A 23,717-nucleotide genomic window follows, 5' to 3' on the forward strand; every position below is an offset into this window, starting at 1 on the left:
TATGTGTATAAAGATCAGTGGGTACTAGAAACATGTGTAACTTATTGCTTGTGGTCAATTCATTAGCATATTCTCTAAAGTGGCCACCTCTCTATAGTGGCCAATTTTGACCAGTCCCTTGAGTGGCCGCTATAGACAGGATTGACTGTATACAGAACCACCCCCAAATACCAGCACAATACAAATTCTAACCGCTGCATTTTGTATATAAACAGCCTAGGGGCACTTTTAGACTGTGTGCGGAACCCGCCGCTACTGCAGCTTTTATCAAACCCGTTAGATGTCTCACCTTACCTGAAGTGCAGACTTAGAGTGAAACGTTGTTTGTTGTCGGTTCTCTGTCCGCTTTCATCAAACGTGAGTATTTTGTTAAGTTAGAATTATGGGACCAGTAGCTCGTTTTTATAAAGATTTCGAGCCCACAAGATGACAATATCGGGAGGACGAAGCACAAAGAAACGGTGGCATCTTCGATTGGGAGGGGGGGGGGGGCGGTTACACACCAACAGAGTGTTACACATCAAAATACTGGCCCAGTCGCCTAGGATAAAGATATGCTTCATATAACGTTCAGAGAGGCCTGTTATCATTAGAAAACAATTCAGGAATACATCGAGGGTAAAAAAGGTGCCCTTTTGGTCTGTAAGTTGTGTCTGAAAACTTCTGCCATTCAGCTTATATTGCTGAATGTTGACAAGTTGTTGAGCGGTTTGTCTTAATTCTTATTCAAGAAAAGAGAAATTGAACTGGGAAAGAATCAAAAACACAAACCAAGTGTTGGGAGAAATTATTTTGGGCTGAAGTCATTGTGAGCACAGAAGCTAACGACACGACATTCTGAACGGTAGTGCCCCCAACATGTATAAACTACTGTAAATGCATGATAATTTGCGGCGGTTTATTAAATGTTTACTGTTTTTGTGTCCGCTTCACCACCAACACAAAACCACTGTGAAAAGTGTTATTCTGTCTTTCCCCTGACTAAAACATTACCCCCTTGTATAAGTTGTACATGTACGTAATATACATAATGTAACGTTACAGTATTATGATGTTTTGGAGGCAACTGTTACGGTGAAGACGCATAAATTCTTCCAAAGTACAAATTGAATATTAATAATAGACCCGACCTTTGGACATATTTAGTACACAGTATTACTTTTTTGAAACTAGAGTTCGGCGACCTCATACCTCCATGAAAATTTAGAGCTTTTGTGAATTTCATGCAACTGACTAACACATTAACATAACTTATGCGTGGTGTTGTTCATAATTGACTAACGTACACGTGTTACAAGTATAAAATTCCAATCATTAGACATAAAGCGGCTTTGCAATTTTTACATAAATTATGCAAATAAGTTCCTCATTACCATATTTGGTATCTGCTTATATTCCATCCATCATAATTAATAAGTGTTACATTTATTGAAGTCCAGTTATTGGTAATAACGGTATTATACAATTTCCTCATTAATTATGCAAATAAGGTCCTCATTTGCATAACATGTATATCATTATGAACACCTTTGCCTAAGCTGCCTGCACCCCTAAAATGATGCCAATCCGTCAATCCTTTCTGCAGTTATCCACTTTGGAATGTCTTGACAAAAACGCCCCTGCAGTTCCGAAATTACATGTTAGGGGGCTGCAATCTGCCCCACATTGTCATGTCACTGCAAACTACCTACCACCCAAATGTCAAGACTATATCATGTCCGGGACAAGAGATACATTGAAAAAACTGCCATGATAGAATGTTCTCATTAATTATGCAAATTTACTCCCATTTTGCATAATTGGTATCTTATCTTGTACAACATTGTCTAAGGTACCTACATACCAAAAATCATGAAAATCCATTGTTCCCTTCTTGAGTTATCCTCTTCAGAAGTTTTTGACAAAAATGCCCCTGCTATCCCAAACCTAGTCGGTAGGAGGCCAAAACTTATGTCACTTATTCCTGAGCACAAGAGCTATCTAACGCTCAAAAATCGTGACCATAGCATGTTCAGAACACGAGATAGCAAAACCAGAAGTTGCGCTGCAGTACCAAGGGAAGCCGCTAGGGGGCCCAAAATCTAATCACTTCTAGCTTTCATCGCACCCCACCAACACACGAAGTATGAAACTAATCCATCCAGCCGTTCTTGAGTTATCTTGTTGACAGACAGACAGACAGACACACACACACACAAACGCTGGGTAAAATATAGCCTCCATGACATTTCATGGAGGTAATAAGAAGTGTAGCATATCCTTACGGTAGATACGATTAGATCAGTGACAGTTGATCACGACAGTACTGTCAAAAACAACTGTTCAGCCTGTCCGTCTGTAGCACTCTTGCCAAGGCGATGTTTCAATTACTATCCAGTATGTGATTATAGCGCTATCGCAAACTCAAAACCATCACAAACTCTCAATTTTTCCCTATCATTACGAACTTTAATGCATTTACGGTAAAATCATAAAAAACTTAAGATAAACGACATAACTGACAGCTCCACCCTTTCCCAGCTCTCCTTAAAACCAACCACAAAAACAGACCGATTATCTGTAACTACAGGTGTGATAAGACAAGTGACCTGTGCCAACCCTCCCCCAGGGTTCTACCTGAGTAACAAAGACAAAGTGTCATTACTGCATTCTTGCCATTTTACAAATACATACCACCTCTAGTACAATGCTAAACTTTCTTCCAATACCGAGGTTTACAGGGATCAAATTGTCAATGAACACTGTCGCCTTCTTTAGGATTAATCAAAGTTCAAATAAATCAGTACTGATCCTGAAGAAGGTGGCAGTGGTCGTTGAAAACTTGATACGTGTATAACAAGTTGTGTTGGAAGAAATTTTAATATTATACTATGATTACTACCAACACTGATGCTTCTATATAAAAAAAACATAAAAGAACCCAACAAACTGATTGAGAAGAGTAGAGGGGACCCGGAGTGCTTGGCAAAACGCTTGAGTAGAGGTGTACATACATGTATACACATCTGATGCCTTGATCAAAGGTCAGGTTTACTGTAAATCGTGAAAAATTTGTTTTAAGTTCGAATTTTTGCGGTAAACTGTCAAGTTAAACACCTCTACCATTCTGCTCTGTTCTGTATTACATTATATAAACTGCAGGTGTTTTAACCAAACGCCCCTTTTCCCGTGCTACTGCTAAAAGAAGTCCCCATGAACTTAAACCAATTTACAGTACTTATGTTGTCCCCATTTACTATCTTATTGTCAGCGTTGTAGTCTTGAAATTCATTTATTTTCAAACAGGTTTACAGGTGTTTAAATAGATTGCATGTTTTATATACAGTGCTAAGATATTTTATAGCTATAGAAATTTACAGTTCCTGGAAGATTAATATGTAAAAAATGAAGTTTAGTGTTGTGTTCTGTTGTCCTGCATTGTGTGTTATTGTTTGACAGTGTCCTGTATTAGAATCATGTGTATCATGTAATATTCTCACACAGAAATTTACATCGACATAGAAAGTTTCCCATATTTTCCCATTTTATTCAAGATCTCACCACAGCTGGACAAAGTCAAGGCTAAGAAAGAACTAGTTAACTTTTTTATAATTTTCCATGCATTAAATGATTCCTTTGATAATTCCTTGCAGCTAAGACATCGTTCACTTCACACTTACGAAATTGAAGCAAATTAAACATTGAATCGTTTCAGAAGTTTTCTAACCACTTTTGATAGCCACAAACGGATTAGGAGCGTTCACATTCAGTTGCAAAAGATGATTCGGTTTGAGTCATCTTAATCGTGTTCGATGTTTAATCTGCTTTTGTTTCTTTTTAGTCTGAATTTGGATATGATGTAACTAGAACAGTTTATAACAAGGTTATTTTTATTTACTCATATTTTAAATTAGATGGGCATATTTAGCTTTCAACGGTCTATATAACAGTTTGAAGAATCATAGTAAAAATTACAGATTTTGCTTAGCGTCTGCAGTACATTCACAATTTACTGCGTTTTAGTCAAGCTCTCTCTCACCATATACGGTTGGAAAGCACTCTTCAAAAACTTCATCATACATTTGGTTGTTAAAGTAGAAAACTCTGACTGCTTAACGCAGTAAGTACAGTAGAAGCCAGTTAATTGCAAAACGGATTACCGCACACTTCTGTTAATTGCACAGAATAAAAAAAAAATCCCGTCGTGGTGCAGGCCAGCTGGATAACTTCGCGTTGTTGCACCATCCGGGTAATTGCACGAAATGCGCTGGCAAATGGGGTGTGCAATTAAACGGCTTCTACTGTAATTGCGCAATGCACTGTTGGCTAGGAAGTTGACTCCCTACTTCTTGGCTTGTTCGTAAACCCACCATTCGACCTTGGTCAGTTCAGGCAAGGCCGGCCCTAGACCCCAGAACACCTCGAAATGCACTGTTGGCCCAGGCAGTTTCGGCTGACCAGAGCCACCCAAATCTCCGACAAAAGCCTGGAATGGAAGAATATTATTAAATTGACCTTGACTTTTGTCTTCCCAAGAAGTCCACACATTGCAAATATCGTTACAATCCATCTAGAAATTCTTATGTTTGATGCTGACCACAAATTTCAAGAAACACAAACAGGCACACCCAAAACAATACATTCATTTGTCTCGAAGGATTGGTCAAATAATGGCATATACAGCAAGATGACCTTACCAGTATACTGTAGTTTGTCCCTGCGACAACTTGTGTCTGGTACGAGAGCGGTATGAACGCCTCGAACGCTTTGCCGTTGTTGAGAGTCTTCTCCGCCTCACCTCGGAACTACAAGGCATAGTAAATAGTAATTGTAATAAGACAAATACGATGAACTTTATTTTAAGAATGGGTGAAATGCCATTAACGTAGCTCTTTTAATTAATTGATGCTGTTCATAATAATATGCGGCAACTTGAAGTTAAATGGGAATTAACAGCAAAATATACGTCAGCTCGAAATACATTTTCTGCATACCTGCACAGGTGCAGGTAATATTGGAAATTACCTACACAAGACAAATTTTACCCATTTGATATTTAGGAAGTATCGATCGTACTAAAATATAAACCACTGTCATTATTTCTTTTATATTTCATAGGTGGTAAAAGTCAATGCAGCTACTAAAAATCCACATACGCCTACATCATAGTACATGTATTTATAAACCCATTACATGGACCAGTGCAGGTTATGTGCAGGTAGACACCAGAAATACCTGCACAGCTCCAATTTTACCTGCACTACCTGCATGTGCAGGTGGTATTTTGAGCCCTGTCACGTACATATATAACATATATGCACATTTTAGTTATTAAAGTCAAACAAAGAGCTGCGAAAATTTGAGGGTTCTAAAATTTACCAGAACAAGGAGGGCCCGGGCGCGGTCAGTTTCAACCTGGTCAAAAGCCGTCCAAGGGCCCCAGCCTCCCGGAACTCCAGTTTTCGGACCTCCTTTACTCATCGTGTTGAAAGTGGCTGGGTCTAGGATTTCACCTGGAAAAAAGAGATAGAATGAAGCTGAAAGGTCACCATTACAGACCTACACAGAACGAGGATTTTCATGCCATTCAAGATGGCTTGCAAAAGTAAGTGTAAGAAGCCTGTATCTTGGGAAATGTTGGCATTTTGGAGCTGGAAAATTCCAAAATGGAGGGTCAAGATTTCAAACTATCCCCACTTCCCATGTGACGCCTTGGCCCTTCGGGGCTCAAAATGGGAAAATATTTTGGGGCGTCGCCCTCAAAAACTTGCGAAAAACCCTTGAATGTATATTTTTAATGTAATGGTCTAGCGGTAAAGTTTGGCCCTGAAAAGTCAGGAGATGGTGTTTCAGAGGGTCAAAGTTTTTTAAAACATTTTTGCCGGACCACGGACATGGTGAAAATATGTTTAGGGGTGTCACCCTCGAAAACCTTTTTCGGTAATAGAAATGACATTTACTTAGTCTGCCAACAAAATTCGCCTCTCAAAATACAGGGAAAACATTTCGAAGAGTTATGATTTCAAATGTTCTCGAGAGAAGCATACCCCAGACCCCAACCCCACTCCTTCGGCGCTCCATATGCTAATGTTACCGCCGCTGCCACTGCTTGTAGCTGTGTGTTACAACTGCCAGAGCCTTGTGATTTGTGTGTCAAACTACCCACGCCTTGCCTGGATTTTAGATTGCCATGTCCAAACAATTCCCCCAAAACTGACCCCTTTGGTTTTCTGTATAACAAAGTTGAAGAAATCTCCTCTAGTTTTTGACGGTTTAGAAAACGGGGCCTCCCTCGATGACATTTAATCAGAACATAATACTTTATCGGACAATGTGTAGCACGTACTTGCACGCAGAATTCTATATCAAACGTAAGTAAATTTACCGGTGGCATAAGACAGTATCAAAGCCTTCAGACAGTATCAAAGTCAGCCAAGCAGTATCCAATAGCCACAATTGGCTTATAAATGGATGCTTTTCGGCTGGCTTTGATTGTAGCTGTCTGTAGGCTTTGATACTGTCTTATGCCACCGGTAAATCTGTTTGGAGATTATATTAAACAAACAATCTTGTTTAACTGCTACTGATAAGTTAAGTTACATACATAATGTGAAACTTGTCTGGAAAATTCAATCATTTGAAACTTACCGAAATTCAAGAAGTGCGATGTGTTCACTTCGGTGTCTCGCTCTCAAGTGTGCGAGTCGTCAGGTGGGATAGAGCCTAAATTGCAGGTGAGCTCATGATCTATGCAACGACCTTTAAGGTGTGGTGACTTTTTTTAAGGTGTGGTATGATGTCATGCTTCAAGAATTCGTATGATGCAATACCACTTGGTTGGTAATATGACGTTGGCAAATTTTAGAGGGAAAACTTTCTACCCCAATTAGCCGGAATGGTTTGATCCACTTACAATGCGAAGGACGCCTACCGTTTACTTTTACGTGCTCAGCGTGTGGCTTTCCCAAACACGGAACCTCTATTTAACGTCCTATCCGAGGGACGGCCCTAGCTAGCCGAGGCTATGTACTCATTTAAGCTATTTAAAGCCAAAGTAACCCATAGATCATTGTGATGCGTCGGGTACGCATTTACACCTGAGTTAAGTGAGGAAAGTAGAGTCCTTCCCAAGAAAAGATCAGTGACATGGCAGGTTTCGAACTCGGGACCTCTTGGGCCTTTGCCTAACGCGCTGCCGATTGTAAACGCCACCTTATCTCACTAGATTCGGACTGTTCATACAAGATTTGCGAATCGGAATCCGGATCAAATACGCGTTTGGGTGAATCCCGATTCGTAAATCCATGGCGGACATGTCGGAATGGGATCTTGTTGAAATGTCGTGCTTGTCCGTTTGAAGTTGCCGTGTGCGAATTAGTCAAGGTGCTCTATGTCGTTAATCACATCAGGTGATGATGATGATGATGGCTGCTTCTTCGTGTCCGAAGATCATTGGGAAGGTAGTCCTCGGTCTCCCCTGCACGCTCTCATGTGGCTATGTAGTCCAATCCTCGACCCGCACCTCCTGGTGCAGGATGGGCAAATGAAGCCCTGTGCAGATGGAGGCTGGTCGGCCACAGCTTTCCTTCGGATAGTGCACCAACTAATCTACCAAAAACAAAGACCGTGTGCACCACAACAGATGAGACAAAGACTCAAACTTGTAGGGAGTTATATACATGTACATACCTTCTTATATAGTGTATGTGTGCTGAGCACAAATATATTGTTTGTAGAGAATTTGCGAACAAAAATTGTCGACCAGAGGACGACATATGACAATTTGCGTTTCTGAGATTACAGGCACGACGTTAGGAACGATTAAGTGACCCCTGCGTATATTAAGTCATCAAACACATAAGAAGTGACAAGATAAATGACATGTCTGACGGCCCAACCCGTTCACACTGATTATGTGTAATTACCTGTGCGATGAAATAAGTGATCTGTTCCAAACCTACACCAGGCTTGTACGTTAGTAAAATTGGTATAACTTTGTATATAGTGTGCTGAGCACAAATATTTTGTTTGTAAAGAATTTTCAAACAAAATTATCGACCAGAGGACGACAGGCGACAGTTTAAATTTCTCTTAGATCACCGACACGACCATCAAGTGACCCCTGTGTACATCAAGTCATCAAACACGTAAAAAGTGACAAGACAGCTGACAATTGCCACCCATATTTATAACCAATTACAATAACAGACCAATTATGTGTAATTACCTGTGCGATGAGACAAGTGACCTGTGCCAACCCTACCCCAGGCTTGTACTGTAGTTGCACTTGAGTAACCCCTGGAAACAAGGACCGATTGTCCTCACTGCATTTTTATCTATCAGCCTAATAGTATGATAAAATTTTGGTAGAGATAAGGTACTCTTTCTTAAGTCATATACATGTAGGTTGATTGTAGTGCATGTAAGTTCCATGTGGTTTTATGTTCCCAGTTTGTTTCACTGCGAACTTTGGATGCACTGGTTCATGATCACCCAACCTAAAAAATTGGGTGCACCACACACAGTTTTGGAGCATTGAAAATTTCGATGAACCCAAATTCCATCTTCAAATTCTTATCAAGTACTATGACGGACATTCTATTATCATTTCAACATTTCCACGTCAAGAATCTGGTGTATACTAGTATACTTTTATGTCTTTATTTGTAAACCTACAAAAGTATTTATAGAAATAAATTGGGTGCGCAGAACTCATTTTGTCCAACACACGGTCTAAAAGCGCCCCTAGGCGGCTAGTATGTAAAGTGCACCGTCTAAATAGTTGAATGGCCAAGCATCGAACATTCGGTTCTACTTCGGGGGTTTTCTAGAACGGGGTTTTCGGAAAAACCTGTCCAGTCTGGAATGCGGAAAACCCTGTCCAGTCTGAAAAGAGGGTCTGCATGGGGGTATACATTGTAAGCTACTAAATACTAGTTAACAACAACATCTTTTATCTTTAATATGGCTAAGCACAGAAATATCATCACTTGAAGTGTGACACAATGTCATACAAAAATCATAACAAAAATCATCATTGTTACTTCTGTGCATCATATAAAAAAACTTCTACTCTTTAAGTCTTTGAGACTGAACATGTGCTATTAGCCTTACGGCATAATTTTGCAAATAAAACACATTATTTTTAAAAGGATACATAGTTCTATATAGCTCACAACTTTTACTAGGGTTTGAAAAATGCCATATCGGCTTTATTGTAGTGCATTGTAAGATATATGTAATGTTGTGTACTAAAGTCGTGTTGATATTGAAACCTTTCACAGTCATTCTATTAAACCAGGATTTAAACAGACCAGCTCTCAAAATGAGTGCTGCACACTTATCATTTAAAGAAAACCTTTCAAAGCCTGTCTTTGTAATGTATTGCCACTATTTAACAACCCGAAATTGACAGACACTCACTATCCATTGTTTGATGGACAATGGGTGTAATTCTCTCCCCCTCATGTCCTACCAGATAAGTGTTAATTGGGTACTTTGCATTTGACAGAACTGACTTTGTGTGCATGCATATTGCACCTTCGGGTCACTCATTATGCTGCTGATTCTATAGTTATGTGTATCAGTTCAGTATAAGTGCTGTCTGAAGTAATAGTTTTAAGCATTGCCAGGAACCCCTATGCAGACCCTCTTTTCAGACTGGACAGGGTTTTCCGTCCCATTTCCCTGTCTGGACTGGACAGGGTTTTCCGAAAACCCTCTAGAACGACACAGATCACATAGAACGCTAAGACACAGCGCACGCCGGGTCACGGCTTATCCCCTTGCATGGGTCTGTGGTGCAACGAAAAGACCTTCTTGACTTGCATATTCAGTTTATACTTTTTCATATCTACAAGATTTTTCCAGCACAACCATGCACATATTTTGTGCGTTGCGAAACTACATCTGGCACTATGACTTTTGTAACATTAGCATTTTTTGTCCAGTTTATTTGTGCTTGTCTGTTTTACAATTCACTTAGATCCAATTATCTAATTCCACAATGTGATAGTCAATTTCATTGCCTTTGCAATGATACCAAAGTCCCCCTGTTGATGTGAGGATCAACGAGTTTATACCCAAAAATTGCGTCGACAACACGCTGGGCGACCTCGTTCCTCGGTAAAACGTATGGGGTAAGAGTCTTCAACAGAGTGAACATTTTCTATGCCACTGCTATGTTAGTCACCAGTCGACATTAAGTCATATATCAAATTAAAGCTAAGGTTTCTGGGAACCAACACACAGGTCTCAAGAGGGATAGAGAATTTGTCACGAATGCAACGCTGTCACAAACATGCAGTCAAGTACCATGGTTACTTCAATGCTAAGAGACCGACTCACCAAGTAGAACGCACGAGGAGCCTCGTTTCTGTAACGGAGTTAATAATTTCTATTGGCGTACTGCGTTCCCCTGTACTCAAGCTATAATTCAAATGAAAACCATGGTTTCTAAAAATCAGCTCACAAATTTTTTAATGATTTTTCATTAACTCTACGTGCTTACAACGCCGCATCCTCCTACGCAAGGACATCCAACAGCCAAACTGCCTGTCTGGATGTGCCCTGCTCTTTCAACCGTCACCCTTAGTTCCTGACCACCCTGCTTATAAATATTAATGAGGTTATCCTTTTACATGCGAGACAGCTTGTGAAAACGGAAAGCCTATTCTCTGATTGGCTGACAGCTGGTTTGGGGGGGGGGGGGACGTCCACAGGAACTAAGAGTGACAGTTGAAAGAGCAGGGCACATCCAGACAGGCAGTTTGGCTGTTGTATGTCCCTGCATAATCCACACAGGCAGTTTGGCTGTTGGATGTCCCTGCATAGGAGGATGACAACGCCGTTACAAATTTGACCTCGAAATTCCATGGTTGCCCGGAGAGCGACAACGCGCAGAGGTAGGGCGGTTGTACGAGGCGGCTGAATACAGCCTATTTTTGCTCTATGTTCGACACAAGTAGAACTGGCAATATGAAACAAATTAAACTATTAACTCATGCATAATGATAAACAGTAAATCCTTTAATAGACGTATTTTTGTTTCAGAAGATTGTGTAACAAACATTCTGGCATAGATGCTACTGTCACAATTCATGAACTTGATATAAAGTAAAATACATGTACATCAATTAAACCACTCGTTCGTTATCTTAGATGCAAATAATCTATTTTTGGCAAATCAGACATAGATTTCTGAATATATGCTTGGTATAAAAAGTATCATGAACTTGTGCATCATGATTAAATGAATTTGTATCGCTACGAGTTTTAGTCGCTTAGCACTTGATCCACGGCTAATATGATTTTTGAAATCATCCATTGATTTTATATTTAAGATTAGGCATAAATTGATATCAGGATTTTGTGTGAGACGTATATCTAAAGCACAGTATCGAAAGACAGCATAAAAAGAAGCCTTGCAAAAATACACAAGTAACAAAACAGCACCAATACAATTAATTGGGTTGTCTTTGTTTTATTACATTCCGAGTGCGAGTCTCTGGAATATTGCCGTGGATATTGTTTTAACTGTTGTATTAGACTTTGTAACACAGTGGTGACTATCCTCTTTTGTTATTTCTTCGCAATCATGAATTGGACCTTGCCAAAATCTTAAAGCCACATTGATGCCACAGTGGTTACCAATCGACTGTACTGCTAGATTCTCCTGCTGTTTGTTTGTTTGTTTGTTTGTTTGTTTTATTTGGATCTCCATGATACTACTAAATGTAGTATCACTATTCTTCCTGGAGCCCTAAAGCTGTGATCTTGTCCTTATTCTCATCAGCCATCATAATAAAACTCATCAACCTCGCCACTGCAGCATCGCACTCCAGCGGTTCCCCAGACCATTTACCTTCCTCGCAGGTGATGCTGTAGTCTCCGTCCGCTCTAGAGAAACCTTCCTTGCACGTGTAGGTGCAGGTCTCTCCGTTGTGGTAAGGCGGCATACATCCTTCTCGCGAGGTGCCCTCCGTGTCATAATCCTCCGGATACTCACATCTGACTGAGAGACAAGATATTATACCATTCATTCATCTAGCCTGACTAAAATCGCGCCCCTAGCGGCCGGCCCTAAGATTGCCGCCTCCCTAGGAGGGGGGAGGGGGTCATTAAGCCCAGCCGGCGAGAGCTTGTGTAAACACAGGCTATCATTCATCGAACCATACCGTTTCACTGGAAAAAGTCAGAATACTGGATACTGAACAGACTTTATAAGAGGTATAAAGGAGACTTTATACATCAGGGCACACCAACCATCACTAAACAGAGACGATGGGTGATATAAACATCACGGGACACTTGACCAGTTGCTGACGTCACGTATACGCAAGATCACGTGTCAATAAGGTCACGTGTTTGTAACTCTCGCGAGTTTACGTTCGGAAGTGACTGCTCATTATTGATCCTGATGAAGGCGACAGTGGTCGTTTAAAATTTGAACCGTATAAACGTTTGTTTTGGAAAAAAGTTTAGCATTGTACTACCAACACAGATGAGCTTCCATTATGATTCATGAATACATTTGTACTATAATGCTAATTTTTAGTAGGCACTATTGTATGTTTTCCCAAGTTGTACAGGGAAATAACTGTCTTTACCTTTTGCCTGATTTCTCGAAAAGAATGGCAGAACTTACGATCCTTGCATTCCAGCGCTTTTCCAGACCACTCGTGGCCATCACAGGTCCTGCTGGTATTACCTGACTCCTGTCTGTGGCTGTTCCGACACGTGAGCCTGCAGATCTTCCCCTTGTAAAACGGGGGTACACAGTCTGTCCGCTCGCAACCCTTACACACAGGAGGGAAGCTACACGCTACAGGATATGGTGGAAGACATGGTGTAAAACACAACATCTTTTTGCCTAATAACAGCAAACTTTTGAGCTGTACCTGAATTCCAATGTATTTCTGCTATTCAATTTTTGTGATGTATGATAACTTTGGTTTCTTTATATTTTACCTCTGACCTCTGCTTATCATTTTATGTTAAATTCTCTGCAATTGTTGTCAAGTTTTCTTCATTGCATGTATTTCATTTGTATCTTGCATGGCTCCAGGAAGAGTAATCTTACGATGCACACAAATGCCAAAAACAAACAAGGCGTTGAAGATACCATTATACGTTGACATGCACTCAGCACTTGCTCTATACTAGTAGCAACATCGAAGCTTATATTTGCCCATTACACGATTAGGCAAAAGACAGATATAGATATACAAATAAACGATAAGAGAAACACGACTGCTACCACTTACGTAACGTAGTGAAACTGTATTTCTGTCGAAAGAGAATTGTACTATGAATAAAGGAAAGCAGTAAGCAAGGCTACAGGTGCAATACAATAATATCGTGTGCATCTATATTTGAGAAGCCTTTTGTACTTTATACATAGGTCTTGACAATTTAAAATGGCAAGTGTAGAGAGTTGGTAAGTTGTTATTACAAAATATTACACATTTTCGTGTGCCAAAATTACGTCCATGAAAAATGGAGGTATAGTTTTTGGTGTGTCTTTCTGTGTGTTTGTGTGTGTGTGTGTGTGTGTGTGTGTGTGTGTGTGTGTGTGTGTGTGTGTGTGTGTGTCTGTCTGTCTGTGTGTCCAGATATTTGTGGTCAGCATATCTTTAGAACCTCTAGAGGGATTGTAACGATATTTGACGTGTACGTACCGAGTGTGGGCTTTGCCTCAAACTGCCACACTAGATCTGCTATCAGCACCAGGGTCAGCAACACTCTCACACTGCAGTGAAGAGACATGAACAATCATACTGCGGAAGTTGAGGCTGCTAGTATCATTTCACAGCATAAACATGATATAGCTGGTGTTAAAGTAATGACTCTTTGTTCCTATCTAGGGGTAAGGGCTAAAAATGACGACTTACACCTGCCGAACGACATGTGCTGGGACTGCCAATCTTGGCCAATGCCACTAAAAATGCAAATAAGTCTCATGAGGACTTTAACCCTATTCAGACCGGGCTTTTTTGGTCATCCCTGGGCCGGGGGGGGGGGCTTTTGAGGCCCTCCACTTCTAAGTCCTCTAACTCTTGAACGACGTGCCGTAGGCCCGCCAAATTTTCAGGACGTAATACCGACATAATATTTGACGATTATTTGACGTTTAACGTTACGTTGACGTAAGATGACGTAATTATGACGTCATCAATTTGATTATATTGGCCGGACCCATGAAAAAAGGTATTCTCAGACAACTTCAAGTTATACTACAAAAATGTAACAACAAGTGCAGGTAACAGAATAATAATGTTTTTTACGACTTTTATTGCCAATAGCAACATCGATGACGTCATAATGTCAGATGTCAACATCGATGACATCTAAGATACGAGTTTGGCTCCGCCATATTATGTCCACTACCTTGAATTTTTAAAACTACTTTTTTTGCAACAAATTATCACAAAGGGCAATGGAAATAGACTAAATTCATTCATTAGATGGTTTTTGATGAAAAAATACCAGGTAGTTACAAATTTTAAGGGATAATTAGCTTGTTATTCTTGAACTGGCCATACGGTCCGCCATCTTGGATTTTGGGCTAATGACGTCATCAAATTAGCATAATTTATGCATATATAATTATGAAAGATATGCTAAATAATATAACATTTTATTTATGTAACAAAATAGCAGTAATATAGCAAATAAATGTGAAAAATACATTGTTAGAACCAAAAATAGTGATTTTTGGCAAAACTGCCTGTCAGCAAACGGTTGCCATGGCAACACGAAAAAATGGAAAATTTGTCAAACTTCGTAAAGTTATTGCCAACAATATTTTAGGAAAACTCACCAAATTTGGTGGCTTTAGCGTAAGCCGTTCTGGCGTTATAGGGCATCGAAGTTGGCGCAGGCCTCAAAAGCCCCCCCCCCCCCCCGGTCTGAATAGGGTTAAATTATGCAAATATATACTTTCGAAAATAATTTGCCCCAGGCATTGTTCTCTCTCTCAGGAACTTGTGCTGTGTGTTTGTGTGTGCAGTTGAGTGTTGAATGTCAGCATTCTTTAATGGTACATTCCACAACAGTTAGCAATGATTCTTTCCATGGTCTGTAAGGGGGGAAAATCATTTATCGGACAGAAAACTAGATGTACAGTAGCTTCTTGTAATATAGAAGTCTGCATCGACGAATAAACTAGACTTGTGACTCTTACTGTAACTCTTACAGAAGGGAGCTGAGGAGACAACAAAACACACTGTCACTGAGCTGTAGTCCACTTTTGTTGGGGCACATTCATGCGGAATTATTGCCCCACGGTACATAGTTTCCTTCGTGACATGCAGTTCTGAGCTAGACAGTTTCTTCTGGTTAGAACTGGATATAAGAACATTCGAGGCGTACACCAGGCATAGGGAAACATATTTGAGTCTAGATCCTTTTCACACAGAGGAGATATTCTGTTTTATGCGTATCGAACACTATGGGCAGGTGATCTGGTGTGTACGTGCGTGTATTCTCTCTCGTATATCTTCTTTCACTGTAAAAGTAACCTTTACTCAAACGGCCTGTATGTAGACAGCTTCACGTACACCGAGCATTATTGAAACTTATTAAATCTCCCATTGTTACCAAGACAAAGGCAAACTCAAACATAAAATGTATAAATGTCTGGTAAATGTAAAGGTGTTCTACATACCGCATCATGGTGAAGTTGACGCGAGTGTTTCAGGTTCAGGCGGTCTGACCTGTATCGTGTCTTTCGGTGCTATCTCCGTTTCCTGATGTATACGTCATATGCAAATGTATCTCATTGTTACATTTGCATATGACGTATACATCAGGAGATAGCACCGAAAGGCACAGAACACTGGTCAGACCGCCTGCACCTCCTCTGAACTTCACCATGATGCGGTACGTTGGACATCACATTTAACGGACATTTATGTCATGTTTGAGTCTGCCTTCATATTGGTAACAATGGCAGATTTCATAAGTCACTCAATAATGCTCGGTGTATGTACGAATGTCAATTTACAGGCCATTTAAGTAAAGGTAGTGTAAGAAGATATACGTGAGAGAATGCACGCACGTACACACCAGGTGACCTGCCCATAATGTTTTACCCTATAAAGGATATAGACTCCAATGTATGCTTCACTGTGACTGGGGTAAGCCTAGAATGTTCTAATATCCAGTTCTAACCAGAAGAAACTGCATATATCTAGCTCAGAACTGCAAGTCACAAAAGGAACTATGTACCGTGGGGCAATGTTTCCGCATGAATGTTTTCCAACTAAAGGGGACTATGGCTCAGTGGCAGTGTGTTTTGTTGTCTCCTAAGCCCTCTTCTATCAGAATTACACTTAGAAGCACAGGTCTTGTTTATTTGTTTATACAGACTTCCTTATTACCCGAATCTACGTAAAATGCACGTTTTTGCTTTTTTTCCAGCAACTTCTGTTGTCTGGTTCCAAAGGTGAAAATTCTTCCCTACAAGTTTAAAACTAAAGGTATTTTTCATTGACCTTGCCAATGTGCAATTGATTATGTCAATTGACTTGTGGCTCTGTTGATAATACAAATTATGTCCAAATTTGCATATTCCGCATCTCATTGTATATGCATACCGACTGTCATGGAAATTCTTTGTTTCGTTCGTTTAGTTACCCTCCTTAGATTATGTTTACATAAATACAGCTGCAGTTTCAGAGAAAGCTGCTAGGGAGCCCCAACCTACAAAATTTCTTCCTTACATCCAAAGAGCTATCTGTCAGCAAAACTATCCGACAATATCATGTCTGGACAAAAGCTACCAAAAAAATGTCAGATATATTATGTTCATACAGTGAATTGATACTAGTAGCCTAAACTTCCACAGTATCATTGTTCATGTCTCTTCTCTGCAGTGTGAGAGTGATGCTTACCCTGGTGCTGATAGCAGCTCTGGTGTGGCATTTTGAGGCAAAGCCTCTTTCATGTACGTACAGAAACACTGAAGTTCATATGACATTAGGCCACAGCAAGTAAATTTTATGGATGGCATCCACGTTTTCATTGATTTTCGCCTGATTTCAGAGAAAGAAAGAATATTTTGTCTACCACACTAGTGTCACTTTACTACACTATATATTTCGCTTCTTGAATACAGGAATGAATGATTTGTTGTCTGCGCTGCCATGTGTTGTCACTTCAATTCTTGTTGCAACGTTTATGGTGTCTATCTCATTATTTTTGCAGTCTGCATTTAGGGTGTTAGATAGCTCTTGTGGTCAGGAAAAAGTGACATAACTTTTGGCCCCTAGCGGTTAGTTTTGGAATAGCAGGGGCATTACTTCTGAAGGGAATAACTCAAGAAGGGAACAACGGATTTTCATGATTTTTGGTATGTACGTGCCTTAGAAAATGTTGTACAAATTAAAAGGCTGGATATGTAAAATAGGAGTTAATTTGCATAATCAATGAGAATAATCTATCATACCAGTTTTTCCAATGTATCTCTTCTCCCGGACATAATATGGTCATGACATGTGGGTGGTAGATCGTTTTCAGCGTCAAGTGGGGCAAGTTTCATACGCCTAACATTTGGAACTGCAGGGTCATTTTTGTCAAGACATTCCGAAGAGGACTGCAGAAAGGAACGAGGGATTGCCATCATTTTAGGCATGCACGAAGCTTAGGCAAGGTGTACATATTGATAAAATATGCAAATTAGGACTTAGATTGCACATTAATGAGGGCATTGTAGAATTCCATTGTTTTCCATAACTGGACTTCAATGAATGTAACACATGTGATTTATGATATTGATGAAACATAAGCAGATACCAAATATGCAAATGAGGAACCGATTTGCATAATATGTGCAAAATGGCAAAACTGCTTACTGATTAATGATGGTAATTTTATACTTGTGACATTTGTACGTTAGTGAATGGTGAACATCGCCATGCATAAATTATGTAAATGTCATTTGCATAAACTTAACAAAAGATCTCAATATTTTATGGAGGTATGAGGTCGCCGAACTCTAGTTTACTATGTCTTCCGTCATGTCCTGTATGTAGCGGACTGTTCCCAGCCTTCGTATGGGACAAACGTCAAGCTGATAGGCTGTAAGTGGCCATACGACAAGGGAGAGACTTGCGAGTTCAAGTGGCGGCACCACTACACGTGGAAGTCTGGTGATACCATCAGGACCTGTAACGGCGGCCCTACGTTCGATAAACATTGGTCTGGAGAACCGATGTACTGCAAGAAAATTGTAGACAGTAAGATCCGCCATGCGTATTTATCTGTCTGTCTGTCTGTTTGTGTGTTTGTCTGTTAACAGCATAACTCATGAAGCCTTGAATGGATCCTGATGATAGGTTGGTAGGGGTCAAGGAAAAGGTCAAGTTTGATAATGGTCCCCCTAGCGGATTCCTATGGTACTGCAGCAAAATTTTTATTTTTGATAACTCTTGTTCTGGACATGCTGTGGTTGTGATTTTTGAATGGTATATAGCCCTTGGGGCTGTAAGATTGAGCCCCCTAGTTTTTTTTTAACTGCATGCGCCGATCTAGTTTGAAACTTGTAACCGTTGCGAGAATAACTAAGAACGTGTTGACTCATTGTAATGATTTTTGGCATATAGATAGCTTACGGAATGGCTTTCATAATGAAATACTAATTATGCAAATCAACACCTAATGTGAATAATCAATGAGGAAAGTTAAAAAAATATACTACATTCAATGAGAATACTCTCTAACTTGGCACATCTGTAAACTGAGAAAGGGAGAAATGTCAATAGATGTCCCCTTCCCCTTTTAGGTCCCCTTCTTTTCAACCTGTTTATTAATGACCTACCCAAAGCTATAACCCGCTGTAAAGTAACATTATATGCGGATGATACAGCTATATTCTTTTCAAGTAATGACCCCAGATGTATAGAAAGCACATTAAACATGGAACTTAAACAAATTACTTCCTGGTTTAAGTCGAATCGACTTACTCTTAACATCAAGAAGACAAAGTGGATGCTTATGGGCTCCACTAGGAAAACAAATTCTACTCCTGATTTGGAGATCAAGATTAATGGTGATACCTTGGAAAGGGTTAGCTCTTATAAATATCTGGGTGTCATACTTGATTCTAGCTTAAGTTTCACTGATCACTTGGATGAAGTGTGCAGTAAAATGTCACAGCGCCTAGGACTATTAAGACGCCTACGGCCTTATCTCTGCACTGGTGTAGCAAATTTGTTGTATAAAACCCTTGCTCTACCACTCCTTGAATATTGTAACGTGGTATGGGACAACTGCAGTGCAGCCAACAAGCAGCGTCTCCAAATCCTCCAGAACCGGGGCGCACGAATCATCCTCCGACGTGAGCCAAGGTCGAATGTTGGGGAGCTGCATCAGGCACTGGGTTGGAGTCTGCTGCAGGAGCTAAGAACTCGGCAGATCTACATTATGGTGTACAAATGCCTTCATGGCCTAGCACCCAACTACCTACTCAATACATTTCGTTTCAATAACCAAATCCACAGTCATAACACCAGACAAGCACAACTCCTACATAAACCTAACTACACTTCAAGAGCAGGTCAACGCACATTTGCATACAGGGCAGCTGAAATATATAATACACTTAAACCTGAGACAAAACAAGCAACTACTCTTAAAACCTTTAAACAGTCTCTGATATCATAACGCTGACATCTGACCTCTGATCCCAAAGTAGTTAATGTTTACATAGTTAATGAGGAAACATTACTGGCGTTCTCTGCAACGATAAGACTTTCGTACATTGGACTTATGCCTCTTAGATAGAAAGGATGATCAACCGAGACAAATTATGCAAATCAACATAATGAGATATTGATTATGCAAATCAGCAGCTAGTTTCCATAATTGTTGAGGAAAGTTTAGAAATCCACTGCAGTTCATGATAGAATTTTGTCAAATATATAACTGGGAAAGAAAAAAAAAATGTCAATAAATAGCTTATATGCAAATGACGAGCTCATTTGCAAAATTATTTGAAAAATATCATAATTCCAGAGTGGTACTGATAGTATACTTACTTCATACTTAGAAGCTTAGTGAGGGTCAACATTATTAGACATAATCATGAAAATTAGTTTATTATTTACATACTTAATGAGGAAACACAAAGTGGCCTTTCATACTTTAGATTTATGCCTCTTGGATGGAAAGGCAGATCAACCGAGACAGATTATGCAAATCAGGACCTTACTTGCATAATTGAATGGAAAAATACTTCACTCGAAGAGATCCAAACCATTTGGCGAAGAAATGAGGTCGTGGAACTCTAGTTCATTGAATAAAGAGACTCTTTCTACACAACAATTGCTTTATTCATACCAAAATTTCGATCGGTGACCGTCTGTCAGTTAATTCAGGGCAATTCTGACTGGTTCACATTGCACTACAGCACAGGTGTCACTGCTCATAGTTCAGATGTGGCCCCGTAACGTAAAGTATTTACATGTATATATATGCGGTCCAAGACGCCAAGGAGTGTAATATGTACATAACCGTTGTCAATCAACGGCGAATATGATGTAATGTTCAGTTTTCAATAAATAAATCTTGTCTCCCAGACGGCCGATGCTTGAGATTAGGATCCGATTTAACACCTTCCCTGTACAACATCTTGCGAGAAGGATGTGAGCCGCCTTACAGCAACGGAGACACCTGCACCTTCACATACAATGACGGTTACATTAGAGTGACCGGACACTACAACATCACCTGTGTGAACGGCGACTGGTCTGGCAGGCAGCTGGCCTGCGCTCGTCCGTAGTAACCTCTACCAGGCTTCGCGGATCCTGGTCAAATACAATCAAACTACCCAAGACGAGCAAGCGGTCGATTTAGTCAGGTGAGAAGAGTATCGACTCACAACATGCCCGATGCATAGTATAGATGGTTTCCGTTGTGTCAGTAAGGCCATGTTGATTTGATTATATGGATGACATCCTCTGGCAGCCCCAGAATTGGTGCGAGCGAGCGAAAAAAAAAAAAGTTTGGCAAAAAAAAAAGTTCTCTTTATTATGAAATCTAAGTGGCCGGGAAGGTACAACAAATGACTAAACACACAAAGTATGGTATACCAAACAAGAACTTTATTTTTGTTTTGTTTGACTGGCATGCTGCATTTCCTGTCTAACTTCCTCTGACATCTTGTTTTCCTCTTATGGCGCTGTCATTCTTCAGGTGCCTACAGAAACACAGTATGAAAAGCAACAATTATGTATCAACCCTTCTGATGTATACATTTCTTCAATAGTTTACAACATGTAGTTTTACAACTTACAGTGTACATGATAGACACAAATGTAAATGGAAAGGCTCAGCACTTCAGATGGAATGGAGCATGTAGGATGAAGGCTTTTCAACTTAGCACTTGGTGAAAACAGTAATGAAAAAGTTAGATCAAATAAAACACATGCCTTAGTTGTCATCTTCCGCCTCTCTTCTCCTTTTCATCTTCTTCTTTCCTCGTGTCCTCTCCTCTACTCCTGCAGATTTGCACACCTACAAAAACGCAAGATGGGATAAATCATTGATTGAATTTTGCAATACATGGATGCCACTACAAATATCTGAAATTCAAAATGTATTTAGCTCCAGTTTTAGACATGTTTGTGGAAAGATGCATCATCTATACACATGTATTGGTACCTGGATATTTAACCTTCATTAATAAACATGTAGCTACTACATAAATCAAGTTTTATGTTGAGAAAGCACACTAATTCAGACAAAAGCACAATGAATGTAGGCAAAGTATCATCTTCACAAAAACTGTACATTGTAAAATGACATGTAACTAAAGACTTAAAACCCACCTGACACACTGGATGGATCGTCTGGAATTGCTTGGCCTTCTCCAAAGAATGGGGAGTGTCTCCCCACACTGCCAGCATACCAGTGGGAGGATTGACCTTAATGCAGCTGGAGCCTTGAGTCTCGCAGAATAGTAGTAGGGCTCTACTGGAACGGCACATGATAGGGCCCTGCACAAAACAGGTGTCAAATGAGACATTAATACAGTATCAAACTTGATTGAAAAAAAGACATTTGTCTATGAAACTATAAAAGTAAAAATAACAGTCATACCCATTCAAAAAGGGTTACTATATCAAGATGGTCTTCTTCCTGTATCTTTCAAGTCAAAGTCTAGTTTTAGGTCCTATTAAGTCCTTGTGATGAGCTACAATTGTAGCCTCAGAATAACAACATTGTCAACCAACATAAATTCAATGTACGCTATAACTCACCGGCTCACATAACAGCTCTCTCTCAGATGATCGTCTGGTATCCATGATACTCCACAGGTGTACATGGAGTCCTCCTTCAGACTCCAAGTCCTTCTTCTGTGCTGTGGTGAGCGCTCATTGACAGGAATCTCCTGTTAATAGAAGAGTCCAAAATTTGTTATCAGTCGGTTTAGTGCCTTTATACTGACTAGATAGCTTAGACATCCTGTCAATAGACTAAAAAAAACAGTGCTGTAGTCATTTATGCATAAATGTACCGAATGTGAAAATTTAAAATACCCTCGCCCCCCCTCCCCTACTAGTAGTTCAATCCAAAACTGAAGGTAACAATGAAATTTTAATCACCTCAAAGCAGACTTGGGCCGCGGATCTTCATCAGTCTTTCCACTGGCCGTCTTGTCCACCTCGATGCGGACAAAACATCCGAATTGTCGGCAGGCATGCCCAACCTTTAGGCCAGCGTAGACCTCGACATCTCTTCCGACTTTTTCTTCATTGGTTCTTGAAAGAAATTCGCTGAAGTTCACCGGCCTGAACTAGCCTGGGTACCATCCTATTTCTACCGGGGTTCCCTACACTCACTTCCCTAAAAAATTGAGAACTTCCCGAAGCAGACTCCTAACACAGACGATGCAACATGGCGGCCAGACATTGCTTCGCTCTTGAAACCAGCGGATTAACTCCAAATAACGGTTAAATACTTATGACTTGCTGCGTTTTTTAAGTTCATAAATGCATAAGCAATGTATCCAGGGTACCCCACAATGTCGTTGTCCCATGTACATTGCATATCATAGCCGTCTGAGGTCTTTTGAGGCTGTTTGAGGTGTTTAGGCAGACCGTCGCACTGCGACCGGGGGGTGATACCCAAACACTCAAAAGATGGTGCAAAATACTTTTTCTGCTTAGCACATATGAGGAAGAGTTTGGGACTTAAACACACATTAGATCGGACTAGCCCCCCGTTTTTCATAAAAGTGTGGCCCAAGGGCTACAGAAATCGAGATGTGCACAGACATCTGTTACAGACGCACGGGCAACGTTAACTTTATGTGAACAAGTGGTCGACCAGAATTTACTGTATATATTAAAATGTTGTTAGGTTTGTTGGCTGCACAATGTTGGCTTACCTTACCTTAGACCTTAGGTCTTCCCGTGCCGTAAGGCACATAAGGCAGCAAGCTTCCATCGTCCTCTGTCGTTTGCAGCCATTTCTGCCTGTACCCAAGGGATGCCAGCTCTTTTCAGATCCTCAGTGAAAGTCCTTCTCCATGTATTTTTGGGTCTGCCTCTTTTCCGTTTTCCACCTGTAGGAATCCAAGTCATGGCTGTCTTGGAATACCTATGGTTCGGTAGGCGCAGGATGTGCCCTGCCAGGCTGCACAATGATATTATAAGACTAGTGTACTAGTGTACTAAATTCATAAATGATAACAGAGGGTGAGCAACACCCCCCCCCCCCCTAAATGAAAAATG

The 23,717-nt window shown here is 40.3% G+C and overlaps 2 protein-coding genes and 1 long non-coding RNA gene across 3 annotated transcripts; 1 reads left to right on the forward strand and 2 right to left on the reverse strand.

Annotated features, from left to right (window-relative positions):
- The first annotated feature begins 282 nt into the window (after positions 1-282).
- Positions 283-20,712, forward strand: LOC118406126. Its single transcript, XR_004829983.1, has 3 exons — positions 283-357; positions 18,015-18,218; positions 20,559-20,712. It is a non-coding gene; the product is annotated as an uncharacterized LOC118406126 (long non-coding RNA).
- LOC118406118 lies at positions 3,506-6,749 on the reverse strand. Its single transcript, XM_035805986.1, has 4 exons — positions 6,628-6,749; positions 5,359-5,492; positions 4,677-4,784; positions 3,506-4,465 (listed from the first exon to the last, which is right to left on the reverse strand). Exons 2-4 carry the CDS (start codon positions 5,458-5,460, stop codon positions 4,322-4,324), a joined length of 354 nt encoding a protein of 117 aa, XP_035661879.1. The 5' UTR covers positions 5,461-5,492; positions 6,628-6,749; the 3' UTR covers positions 3,506-4,321.
- On the reverse strand, positions 10,987-15,730 carry LOC118406117 (E-selectin-like). The gene is made up of 4 exons (XM_035805985.1): positions 15,647-15,730; positions 13,659-13,729; positions 12,626-12,802; positions 10,987-11,992 (listed from the first exon to the last, which is right to left on the reverse strand). Exons 1-4 carry the CDS (start codon positions 15,652-15,654, stop codon positions 11,724-11,726), a joined length of 525 nt encoding a protein of 174 aa, XP_035661878.1. The 5' UTR covers positions 15,655-15,730; the 3' UTR covers positions 10,987-11,723.
- Positions 20,713-23,717: the final 3,005 nt, after the last annotated feature.

This window comes from Branchiostoma floridae, chromosome 18 (assembly GCF_000003815.2).
Source record: "Branchiostoma floridae strain S238N-H82 chromosome 18, Bfl_VNyyK, whole genome shotgun sequence".
Classification (NCBI taxonomy): domain Eukaryota; kingdom Metazoa; phylum Chordata; class Leptocardii; order Amphioxiformes; family Branchiostomatidae; genus Branchiostoma; species Branchiostoma floridae.

What these genes read in the sequence shown, in the direction of transcription:
- LOC118406118 (XM_035805986.1), bottom strand. Translation starts at nt 5,460, where the DNA reads ATGAGTAAAGGAGGTCCGAAAACTGGAGTTCCGGGAGGCTGGGGCCCT. An exon ending in CCCGGGCCCTCCTTGTTCTG is followed by an intron (nt 4,785 to 5,358) that starts GTAAATTTTAGA and finishes TATGCCTTGTAG; the next exon opens with TTCCGAGGTGAGGCGGAGAA. An exon ending in GGACAAACTACAGTATACTG is followed by an intron (nt 4,466 to 4,676) that starts GTAAGGTCATCT and finishes CTTCCATTCCAG; the next exon opens with GCTTTTGTCGGAGATTTGGG.
- LOC118406117 (XM_035805985.1), bottom strand. An exon ending in TGAGGCAAAGCCCACACTCG is followed by an intron (nt 12,803 to 13,658) that starts GTACGTACACGT and finishes CATATCCTGTAG; the next exon opens with CGTGTAGCTTCCCTCCTGTG. An exon ending in AGCGCTGGAATGCAAGGATC is followed by an intron (nt 11,993 to 12,625) that starts GTAAGTTCTGCC and finishes CTTGTCTCTCAG; the next exon opens with TCAGATGTGAGTATCCGGAG.